This window comes from Girardinichthys multiradiatus, chromosome 12 (genome assembly GCF_021462225.1).
Source record: "Girardinichthys multiradiatus isolate DD_20200921_A chromosome 12, DD_fGirMul_XY1, whole genome shotgun sequence".
Lineage (NCBI taxonomy): Eukaryota > Metazoa > Chordata > Actinopteri > Cyprinodontiformes > Goodeidae > Girardinichthys > Girardinichthys multiradiatus.
Genome location: NC_061805.1, coordinates 40951506 through 40964329, shown reverse-complemented (window position 1 = coordinate 40964329; position 12824 = coordinate 40951506). Strand labels below are relative to the sequence as shown.

Sequence of the window (12824 nt, the reverse complement as noted above, 5' to 3'; positions counted from 1 at the left end):
TGGCACGTGTATAATTATCTAATATTTACTGCTCTCTAACAATTCTGTGCAATATTGTTCAGTCCGAATCCAAAGCACTGCCGCCTAACTTGCCTCAGGTAAGGTTAGTGTTTACAATTTAGTGATAAGAAAGAGACCGGGCAAAAGTAGCATCTGTGGCAGAGGGCCAAGGCCTAAACCCCTGCTGACTAAAAAGAACACAGACAACTGTATTAGATTTCCCTAAAACATCTTGATGTTTTATTAAATCTGCCATGACACTAACACAACATTTGAGAAAAAGAACATCATACTGACAGGTAATCATGCTGGTGGTAATGTGATGGTATAAGGTTACTTTGCTGGGTTTAAGACCTGGACAACTTGCCATCTTTGATGCAACCGTAAATTTGCTCTCACCCAGAAAATCCTGAAAGAATATGTCCTGCATTCATGTGGTGACCTTAAGCCTGAGCATACTTGGTTTTTGCTGCAGAACAATGATCTAAAGCACACCGAATGCGATGCTGTAGTATGACCTTAAAGAGGCCATTCATTCTCAAAAGTCCTCTGTGGCTGAATTCAAATAATACTGCAAAGACAAGTGGGCCAAAACTGCTCCACAGCGATGCAAATGATTCATTTCCAGTTGTCACAAATGCTTGATATGCATTTTAACAGCACTGCACACAGCAGCCCACAGCTTGTCTCTTATGTCGTTTCATGTTATAGTTGATATTTGTGTGATGTGTGATTTTTCCCCCTTTCCGTATAGCTTCAAAAAGAGTTTTAACAAAGGGTTAGAATGGGTTTTTCTTGTGATTTTGCCATTATGTGCTTGTTGTCCTGGAATCATAGCTCCTCATTTAACGACATGTCTCAAAGAAGTCGCTTGGAGGGTTGACACCATCAGCTAGGAGGCCAGAGACAAAAGTCCTAATTAAGTCTTTCCTCCCGCCTTTGTCTTTTTATCCAGCATCCCCAGGGATTGGTTTCTGCTGATCTGCACAAAAAACCAAAAGCAACAGAAGGAGGAAAACAACAGTGAGGGGGAGTTCACAAACTAATACATAATCAGACAGTATGTACCGGGATGCTCTGTATTTAGATCTTATCACTGGTACCAGAAAAACAGAAAACAACTTTCAGTTGACGTTAAAGTACTTTCTGACCTTGTTGGAGAAACTCCTTGGGCTTTTAAACTTTTCTCAATATAAGCTTCCACTGTTTTGCAAGGCATGAGAGAATAAACTCTGGAAGGCAGCCAGGAAATCAGTTGCATAACGCAGCTCTGACCAGACATCTGATCTACAGGGTTTACAGCATGTCTGACAATGAAGCTGTTACATGACCGATGCTGAGGTATGTGTTTTTATTGGCAACATGAGATGGAAGTTACATTTAATACAGTAACACTCCTCTTGTGATTAATAAAACCCTACATATCAAAGAAGAAAGCTTGTCAAGTTTTCTAAATCCACACTGTATATGGTGAAATAAAACAAAACGGTGTTTAGGAAAAAAGAAACCCTGCTAAACCCTCACAAAATCTCTTTACACTATTACATTCTCCCAGCTACTTTCACAAACACACAGACATTCATACAACATTATGCAGATTGGTGGCATCGTGATATGCCACACCTGGGAGGTGGATGGCTTATCTCTGCAAGGGAGAAGTGCTCACCAACACAGATTTAGACAGATTTGTGAAAAATATTTGAGAGAAATAGGCTTTATGTGAACATAGATAAAGTCTTAGGTTCAGCTTATGATAAATGAGAGCAACAACAAAAGACAATTAATTTTTTACCTATTCTTCTTTGAAAATAAGATGAAGCTCTATCAGATTTGATGAAAATGCCTTTAAAGAAACATTTTAGATTCTGGACTACATCCATTTTACCATAAATTCTGGCCAGCTTCCCTGTCGCTGCTGAAGAAGAGCATCCCCACAGCATGATGCTGCAACCTCCATGTAGGGATGATATGTTCCAGGTGATATGATTTGATAGTTTTCCACACATATAAATGTTTACGTCTAGTCAAAAACTTCATAATTTGTTTCATTTGAGCAGACCATGCTCTTTCACATCTTTGCTGTGTAGCAAAGTCATCCTTAGAATATCACTAGAATACGTCAAAGTTTGTGGTCGTAATGTGACAAATTATAACAGAGAGATATGAATGCTTTTGCAAATTACTGTAGCTTTTTATATCTAAATAACCTATGCATTAAGGAGAAAAAAAGTGTGCCTTATCGCTCCAAGTTGCAGCTACTGCTACATTATCATCATTGCGTTGCGGTTGTTTGGACTTATTTCTTGTACGTTTCTAGCCTTTTTCTTTTCCTTTCAGCTGCCCACAGCTGGAGCAGACCACAAAAGGGACCAGACTTGCCTGGAGCACTGAAGAATAGAGAATATTCTGTTTTGTTCCTAAGCCGCTGGAAGCACCATTGAGTCTAGATGTATTATTAGTCTGACGAGGATGGAGAGTATGAGAGGCCTGAGTTTCCATTGGAATTTAGAGAGCTTAATTGCTCAGACAGGATGAATGAAAAAACCTTGTGAAGAGACAGGCAGTGAAAGTAGTTGGGAATTACACAGACAGAAAATGCCATTTTTTAGAGGTTGGTGACAACCTTCAATCTCCATTGATTCTTATGTAAATGCCAGCTGGCCAAAATCAAGGTGGCAAATGGAACAGTGGTCAGAGAGGTGGTGTGAGGGTGAAATTACAGGTAGACAAGAGGTTTGTACTTGTAGAGCTTTGTAACTAGACCTTAAATTTCAGTTTGCTGGAAACAGCAGCAGACACAGAGTGCCTCCTCTTTTCATGCCCCTCCTCACTTAATCTCATGACTGTGGACTGAGAAAGTGCCCAAGAGAAATTCTGTGAAGCACACTAACAGTCTTTGTCCTCACTAAGATGTTGTTCACCATATGCAGCTATTATTCCACTGCAGTGCTATTAAATGTAACAAAAGAGCTATGGCATTCTTCTGAGCTAAGCAACTGTGCCCTTTTCCGGGAATATCTGCAAATTCAGCATGAAATGCAATCTGCAGGAGATGATGCAGTGCAACAAAAAGTTCATTCTGAACACTGCACTTTTAAGCAGTTGTTGGAATCAGACATGGTGTGTGTGTGTGTGTGTGTGTGTGTGTGTGTGTGTGTGTGTGTGTGTGTGTGTGTGTGTGTTGGTGCTAACAGGTCAGGGACTGTTTGTTTAGAGAGCAGAAGGAGGGGCAAAGGTCAGTAGGAGTCAAAAGGACAGCGGATTAGTTAGAGGACTCTCCATTTTGTTGTTGGCAGACCACCTACATAGCAATCATTTGTTGGTCTTTTCTCTTCTTTTTATTTCTCCTGTCAGCATGTCAGTCAGATCACAGGGAATTCCTTTACCTGTAAGTAAGGATGTAGTACCTTAAGCCAACCTCACTTCAGCTCCACCTATTTTTGCAGATGCAAGGAAAGTCTTCAGTCTGTTACCTCTGGCTTAAATACCAGCAATGAAGAGTTTTTTGTCTAAAAGAGTAATGGTTCAGTGCAATGTTTCTTTAACTTCATAATAAAAAAAACCAGAGGATAAAAATATGTTAAGACAGAGCAGCTCATTTGACATTTATAATTGGAATTTAATCAGCATAGAAGAAAAATTTAATTAATGTTTAGAGGATTTTGTATTTGTAAATTTCGAAATTAGAAACTGTGTGTATATATATATATATATGTATAAAAATTGAAAGAAGAGCTACCCTACTTGCTATTCTCTTCTAAATTGTTTCATATTTTTAAATATATTTTTATCTGCATTTTAAAACATCATTGTGAAATACTATTAAAAAGGAGTAGTCAAGGTGTTTGTCCCCAATTCCTTTTCACCACAATTATAAAAGTAACAAAAGCCTTTTAATGTGAACACTGTCTAATAATTTAATATTTATACATATCAGCGTTCTTGAGCTGAGATTCAGTTAACATTTTTGATTTTCTAATACATTGTCATTTACTCCTAAAAATGTACCAAAATTTAAATACAAAACACACTCAGGTTGTTTGAGGCTAATCTTCCTTCCTTTATTCCCAATATCTGCCACCCCCCCCCATAACCCCAGTAACAGTGGGCCTTCCTCACACAGTGATTTACTCTGAATTTAGTGCATCCGTGCTTTTCTGTGAAGTCCGCTGAGTAATGAATAGTCACAATGCATTGTCAAGCTTTTAATGTCTTTGGTTATACTGCACTGATATACCACTGTCTAAATGCATGTGAATGAAGTGCTCATGTTTAGTCAAGTCTGTTTACAATACACCTCACACATTAGATCATTAGATTATAGGGTGATATATTTTCAGGTCCTGGTAGCTAGGACAGCATGCCATTATAGCCATATTAGTTAGATGCCTGTTCAGTGTTGCAATGGTTTTTAGTGTCCTGTTTGGAATGGTTTTATTTACTGTTCTACAGGATTGGATTCCCCCAGGGCTCCACAACACTTTTACCATATAGGGGGCATAGAAATAGTTTCTGTCTTCAAGTGTGGCTCCAGGCATAGCCTGAGGCTTACGGCGTTTGTTGGCAGCATCTTTCAAGCCCCCAACCTGAAACCTGCCCATACTCCCCCAGCTTCCAGCCCGCCTGCCTGCTTTAGCCCTTCGTCCATCACCAAGCCCTGGATCCATTTTTAGCCTGCAGCAGGGAACATGTTAGCTGGTAATACATCAGTAGGCATTATGTTCTCAGTAGCATCAGCATCCATTGGGAAAAGCATAACCTTGGGAGTGACTTTGTGGCTGTCGGTGCTCCCTCACCCAACCTGCTGTGAATCTTAACATGCCTCCAGAGTCCAAAGTTAGGCAAAGCTGAGGATTATGTCCAAGGTGGTAAGATGTCTGAGCCACTGGACCCTTATAAAAAATGCTACTGTTTTTGTGCATAGGTTGAAAGGATGTCAATTAATTTCATAAATGGTAATTTTGTAGCATGAGCACTGCAACAATGATACACCTTATATTAGAGATGCTCCAATTCGGGATTTTAGGGCTTCAGATCCAGTCCCAAGATCACTTTTACCTAAACATTTGATGCTGTTTTAGTACTGATGTTGTATAAGCAAATACAAATAAACCACACAGGCACTGTCAGGTACGTCTGTAATTTGTACCCTTACTTCAATTGTATTTGTATTTACATGTTTGGAAATCCACAGAATATTTCTTTCAGGCTGATGTTCTTGTCAGCTGCAGATTTACTAAATCTAAATAGGGCCTGGTGAAAAAGTGATGGACACAATAGACCTAAAAATGGAGCTTAAAATTCTTCTACTGTTTTGGTTTATTGGGTTGTAAAATGATAGTCATAACGGTCTGAAAAGTTGCTGCATTCTGCGATAGAATTACTTGAAAACTGTAATTTGACCAGAGGCCATGTAACACTGTGTGTGTGAGAAAAGCGGAGAGAAGTTTACTATATTTGTTAAAAAAGTCAGAAACAACTGATTGTGTTTTAAAAAAAAATATATGTCTTAATTTCTATTAGTGATTAGCACCATTATCACTACCTGTAACAAAAACCTCTCTGGGTAATTTCTGGATTGTAAATATTCCTACTTTGTGTCAAAATCTTCTAACAGGCTACCATTTCTAAATTCTGTATGCTTCATGGCAGGTAGAAATTGAAAGTTAAATCAAAATCCACTGCCAGTGGGCTTCCTCAACAAGATCCAGCCATATGTTTAAACTTTGTAATCTCCTAAATCTAAAAAAAAAAAAAAACTGTTACAGCATCTGCTTATACATTGATTATGACATTTATGTGTGCAGCATTTTTTGAGCTGTAATGTTAAACCTACAGAGTATGATCACTCAGAATATAACCTGCAGCAACAATGGACTATGCTGTCTGGATAGGTGGTTGGATCAATGGCCTTAGAGTGATATCTGATTCAAAAATGACATCAGTACAGGTTCAGATACTGATATTAGATAGGATTGGGTCCAACTCTACCTTATATAGCATGCATATATACCAATTTGCAGAAATGTAAATAAATTCTTATCAAATGTTGCAGCTATGACCCAATAATAGCATTACTTAATCTCAAACTACACAATGCAGACACTCTGTCTACACTGATGGCGATTTCCTCACCTCCACATTCGGATAGCTTGGAGTGGATCTAACTGACGGCAGTTCGACGTACTTTCTGTTGGGCACTACTAAGCATTTAACTTTTATCCCCAGATTGCCTGTGAATCCTTAAATGTGGAATATGGTGACATCATGTCATGAGTAGCGTACCTCCTACTCATGCAGTTATCCCTTATCACCGCAATAATGCATTATGCAAAATGGGATGTATCAGAATACCTCCAACATGTAGCAGGACTTGATTTTATACAAAATGCCCTCCATTTCCTCCTGTTTAGGCCACATAACACATATTTTTTGATATACCAACAAACATGTCAAAATACAAAATAGTGTGACAGCAGTTTCAGTCTACACTTTGTGATTTATAAATCAAAATCTTCCTTCTTTTTGCATTATATGCTTGGATAGTGTTTGCATATTAATTCTCAAGGGCCACAACCTTATGCTTTATGGATCGCTTAAGTTTTTAATTTTTTCAACCAAAGAATGCAAGGAAGCAAAGAAAGAGCAGATCAGATATGATTTGTCAGCAAGACTTTGTGCCATGCTGAATAATTATCCTAAGTGGCTTTGATTATATTTTCTCCAACGAAGACATCCAGTTGAGACATGTTCAATTAATCATCTCGTTTACACTTGAATGAAAGACTGATGATGCAGATTTCATGCACATTGAGCAACAAGTTCTGGAATATTCTAGGTACCTGAATACGAATTGTACCAGGACTCCTGGAGGGAGGGAGTTGACTTTTTTTCAATATAAAAGCAGACCAATACACTATAGACATATATTTCAGTAAACTGAAGTCTTATACCTTGTGTAAGTGTTTATGCTTTAACATTAATATCTGGCATCTAGATTACTGACATTTTGAATTACATTATCCAGTACAGGGCTTCATAGGCTGTGAAGGGAAAAATAATCTTTGTAGTCAGATGCCACCTAAAACTACCAGAAGCAACAACTGTTCACACTCTCAAATGTTCGGTCAAATGATTTGACCGAACTTGAAATGGTGAAACCATTTCTGTTACGTGTCCTTTAGTTTATAAAAATATACACTCTGTATTTTCCTTCTGTTGACAGCTATTAAACTGGACGGTCTTACAAACTGCACCTAGAGGCCACCTAATGAAAATAATAATGGGTCTGATTTTGAGTAAAGAGACATTAATGAGCTTTTTAAAAAACAAAAACATTTCTACTTAAGCTGCTTGCTAACATTATTTAGCAAACAAAAAACCAGAAGCGATTTAGTTTATACAGTTATTTATCTACGTTCTGTGGAACAGCTGATTGAAGCGCCTCAGTAACGAGGTTCAGTTTTTAAATCTTGATTGACAGCAGCGAGAGGTTAAAGTAATGACAAACGTGTTATAAGCTGGTATGGTAGTGGGGTCTGAATTCCTAATACAGGTAACATGTATAAATGTTTTATCCCAAACTGCTATGTTTACTTCATTTTGTGGTCAAATCCCCTTTTTTCCAAATCCCTTTTGTCATTCACAGTGTGCAAAGTACACTGTGAATGTATGAATATACTGATCTAGGACCAAACTAGTACTCCGACCAGTAACTTAGAATGTAAACATACCACAGATTTTTCATATTGTTATTGGCTGTCTTAAAATTTAGGCAGCATAAAAACACACATCCATATCTACATGTGACTTCTGCAGTCACGGGATTCGCCCAGTTTGGTTCCAGTTTAAATGTTTTTGTACCCTGTGTTCAGGCCCATAATGTGGCAGGTTTCAGATGAAATAAATAGGAAAACACTCGTGGTGGTAACTAATCCCAACACCACCATTATCGTCACCGCAAGCCACAGAGTTTCTCTCCATTCCCGACTCTTACCCACTCTGGCTCCAAAACTGTTCTCCTTCCATGTGTACCATCAGTGGCTGTTTCCCACATCCTACAAGGCCATTACTCAACGCCCATGCAGCAAAGCAGCGGTGATCATTCTGTACACTGAACGAAAATAGAGGGCTTTATTTGGCATGCGACTAGTTCTTCTATCTCTAACCATTAGTAAGCATCCATATTTGCGGTTTTCACCCAATTTGGGAAATTCTGAAAAAGTGTAGAATTTCATTTAAGTATTTTCTAAGTGTGGATAGGTCTAGAAGAAAAAGATTGTTTAGAAAAATATTTGCATTTCAATAATTGTCCCATTGTTTTCATCCCTCCCTCCCTCCCTCCCTCCCTCCCTCCATCCGTCCCTCTGTCCATCAGTCCATCTATCTTCTTTCTTTTTCATTCTTCTTCTTCTTCTTCTGTCTTAGTCTCAGAGGTCTTTCAGTTTAATTATTTAAAGCCTGACCTGTATGGGAATATCTGCCATAAATCATTGTGAACGTTCATATTTATCCTTTAAAAACTGTGAGAAAAGGAGTAATAAATATGGCATTTTAGAATGAAAAACATATGTATGATCCCTGCATATGTCCAGCATTTTAGTAAACCTTTCAATTATTTGCATTGGATGACGGATTCAAAAAGGAGTCGTGCAGATTAACATCTTAGAAGGAAAAAGAGCTTCAGCGGATATGCTGTGATGTCTGTTTACTGCTTGCTATGTATTTGTCAGTCTACATTGGTATACAGGTGTGGGCACATGTTTGCTTAGTGAGAGAATGTACGAGGGTTTGCCAGATTGCTGCCTGGTTGCGGAGTAAAGCTATTAGTTTTCAAAATATAGAATTTGATCATAGAAAATACGCTCACTGCACTGTCTGCTCCATTATTTATTGCTTAACGACATTTATCTCATTTTCTCTAAAGTTGTTTGCTGATATTTCTGACCACTCTTCTCCTACTCCCTCAATTTCACTCTGTCTTTAGCTCTGGTCTTCTCCTGTACTTCTATCCACCCATATGGAAAAGTTGTTGATTTTGGTAAAATCCCTAGAAGACACAGTCATCAAACAGTGTTTAGACCATCAAAAGATTTAATTTTGATGTTGCAGCAACTCTGTTTGATTGCACTACATTTTAATGACCATAATTCTGTGGGCGAGTGTGTTGTGTAAGCAGAGAACAGATGGCTCAGAGAGCATATTTTAACATCCAAATGACTTGTTTTTAACATGTAGAGCTGACAATGCACTTGAATTTTATGTGGTTCGTTTTCTCCTTTGTTGGTCTTTAACTTGTGTTTTTCCCCTCTCTACTCTTTTTTCATAGGCATCATTCACCAGATGAAGGGGGACTATGAGACTGCACTGAAACTACACAAAACACACCTGGCCATTGCTCAGGAGCTAAATGACTATGCTGCCCAAGGCAGGGCTTATGGCAACATGGGCAATGCCTACAATGCTCTTGGAGCCTTTGACCAGGCAGTTCGTTATCATCGCCAGGAGCTGCAGATCTCCATGGAGGTCAATGACCGCGCTTCACAGGCCTCTACCCATGGAAACCTGGCTGTGGCGTACCAAGCCCTGGGTGCCCATGACCGTGCTCTACAGCATTACCAGAACCACCTCAACATTGCTCGAGAGCTGAGAGATGTTCAGAGCGAAGCGAGGGCTCTGGGAAACCTGGGAAACTTTCACTGCTCTCGAGGAGAGTTTCCACAGGCTGTCCCCTACTATGAGCAGTACCTCAGACTGTCCCCTGAACTCCAGGATATGGAGAGTGAGGGGAAAGTTTGTCACAATCTGGGTTATGCTCACTACTGCCTGGGCAACTACCAGGATGCCGTGAAATACTATGAGCAGGATCTCGCGCTTGCCAAGGACCTTCATGACAAACTGAGTCAGGCCAAGGCATATTGTAACCTTGGTCTAGCTTTTAAGGCCCTAGGAGACTTTACTAAGGCGGAGGAGTGCCAAAAATATTTGCTGTCATTAGCACAGTCCCTGAACAATGCACAGGCTCGCTTTAGAGCCCTAGGGAACTTAGGGGACATCTTTGTCTGTAAAAAGGACGTCGCAGGAGCCATTCAGTTTTATGAGCAGCAACTGGCCCTAGCTCACCAGGTATGGTCAATTATATTCAATGAGTTTAACAAAATAATTTATAATGTAAAAAAGAAATACAGGAAATACATGGCAGTATTTTTTGGTGCAGATTTAAGTGCTCAACTCCTTTAAATTCTGAAACTACACACAAACCACAGCTGCCCCTGAAAGAAACTCTGCCCAGCATCTCCTTGCTCTGATGCAGTTTGCCCACAATTAGATGAGGCAGTATGCACATTTTGTCGAAAGTTCATTGATACTTATGCATATTTATCTTAATTACATCAAGTCTGTTGAAAGCTAACTGTAGTTTTGGCCCATGCTAAGGAAAAGCTAAAAAAACAAACTATTGCACTGCTTGATTTACAAAAAAAAAAAATGATTGTGGATGTTCCTGAGAGTAGAATTTATGTTTTCAGTGTTTTTGCAAATACGTTTTCAAGCAAGAGCCCATTTTTTCATTTACAAACTTAAATTAACAGGATGTAATTGAACACAAGTGCTGCTTTTTTATTCTGAGATAATAACAGGCTGGTGTGTTATATTTGTAAAGACTACATGTAACATTTGTATAGTCTGGAACGTTTTAATTTGAATCAGGGCTTTTTACCTTTGAATAACCAACCTCAAGGGATGCAAAATTCTTCTGTCTTTTACAGCTAATAACATCAGTAACTGATTTAGAAATGCCATTCCAATGTGATTCCTTCAGTCTGATGTAGTTCTTAAATAAAGGAATGCCCCTTCATGTCAGGACCTAGAATTTCCCTTTAAATAAAATTATAATTTAAAGTAAGATATTTTTCTCTACATCTTTGATCACTTCAGCACATCTGCTGGGTATGTGTGGCTGACAAAAGGCCAAAAATAGGTGCAAATTGCTCCCATCTGCTAAACTTGAAGAACTTGTCATGTCTTTAGTGCAATCTGCTTCAGAAAAAAGTCCTGTACAGAAAAAAGCAAAAAAGTGCAAAATAGATGCAAAAACTGAGAAACAAATTTAAGAACATTACAACTGTTAATTGTCTCTTACTTTCATTTCAGGTTAAGGAGCGCAGGATGGAAGCCTGTGCTTATGCTGCCCTGGGGGCCACCTACAGACTTGTGCAGAAATATGACAAAGCTCTGGGCTACCACACCCAGGAACTTGAAGTATACCAAGAGCTTGGTGACATCTCAGGAGAGTGCAAAGCCCATGGCCACCTGGCAGCTGTCTACATGGCCCTTGGGAAGTACGCCATGGCCTTCAAGAGCTATGAGGAGCAGTTAGAGCTTGGTCGCAGATTAAAGGATCCTGTTGTGGAGGCTCAGGTTTATGGAAACATGGGCATCACAAAAATGAATGTTGGAGTAATGGAGGAGGCTATTGGCTATCTAGAGCAGCAGCTTGCCACTTTGCAGCAGCTGAGTGGAAATGAAGCAGTAATGGACCGTGGCAGGGCATATGGAAACCTTGGAGACTGTTACGAATCTTTGGGAGACTTCGAAGAAGCCATCAAGTATTATGACCAGTATTTGTCAGTGGCACAGAGCCTAAACCGCATGCAAGACCAGGAGAAAGCCTACAGAGGCTTGGGCAATGGGCACAGGTGAGTCTGGAATACCACTGTCCATTTTTCCAAGTTTTTTGTGGCCATAACTCAGCTTTTACTAAGGAACCACTCAGTTTCTATATCATCTATCTCTTTGTGCACTTACTATCAAAAACCAAATAGTTAAAAATGACTTTGATGAGCAGTTATTGGATGTGAATCTGGTACAAACTGCATCAGCAGAAACCTAGTGGTGCTGATATTAAATATATGCAAAGTAGTTTGGTGAGCAGATGTCTCAGAAAGGGTGAAGTTCTGGTATTTCAAAGCAACTTCTCCAATCTTCTGTCTTTTTTCCACACTGCTTCTCCTCATGCCTTAGAGAACTGATAGAAACATGGGAGGCTAGACAGCAAAATAAAACACAAACAGCTTTTTCTCCAAAATACTCATTTCAGAGGTGATTTTCTTCTTATTGTGCAGCATGAGCTTGGCAAGGCAGCAGTCACACACACACACACACGCACACACACACACACACATACACACACACACACACACAGCTGTATTTGCCATGGTTGAGTTCAGAAGGGAATAATAGACATCACAGACAAACCCTTCTCATCTTCCCGCAGCTCTCAGTCAAGCAGATATGTTATCATACGTTAATTAAGCCGAAGGCTTTTCGTCTTGTAATTCTTCATTTCAGCAGGCTTCCAGCAACCAACAGTGCATTGAGAGTGTGAATAAAGTCTTTTTGAATACAGTAAAGATGAAAAAAAAAATTCAAACAGAGGAAATGGATGCCCTATATGATATTACTGGAAAGAAAAGTCTCACCAGTTTTTGTTTTTTGTAAAGTTTTGACCCGCTTATGCTAGTTTTAACCAATTCTGCTCTATCTTTAAGAAGTTTAATTACCAGCATTCAGTGTTTTATTTTCTAGCTTTCTTGTCATAAGTGGTCATTAATTATCTACATTAAGGACAGAAGCCACATCACACCATCTGTGTTGGGCAGGTTTTACTGTTATTTCAAAATGAAGATTTTAAGTTCTTATTAGTATCTTGTATTAGCTATTACCAGGATTTGTTCATTTAGCATCACTAAAAATTGCAGTCTAATTGTTTTTTTTCCTAAAAAGTGCATATCCTTATGTTAATTCTGAGCTTTTCGAAAGACTAT

The 12824-nt window shown here is 39.0% G+C and overlaps 1 protein-coding gene across 3 annotated transcripts in view; it reads left to right on the top strand.

Moving 5' to 3' along the window:
* LOC124877784 (tetratricopeptide repeat protein 28-like) overlaps positions 1 to 12824 on the top strand; it is a 318485-nt gene that overhangs the window by 251252 nt on the left and 54409 nt on the right. For all 3 annotated transcript variants that reach the window (XM_047381288.1, XM_047381287.1, XM_047381289.1), the window contains 2 exons: positions 9329 to 10125; positions 11152 to 11696. In XM_047381288.1, coding sequence (XP_047237244.1) covers positions 9329 to 10125; positions 11152 to 11696 — 1342 coding nt within the window. The remainder of the gene's footprint in view (positions 1 to 9328; positions 10126 to 11151; positions 11697 to 12824) is intronic.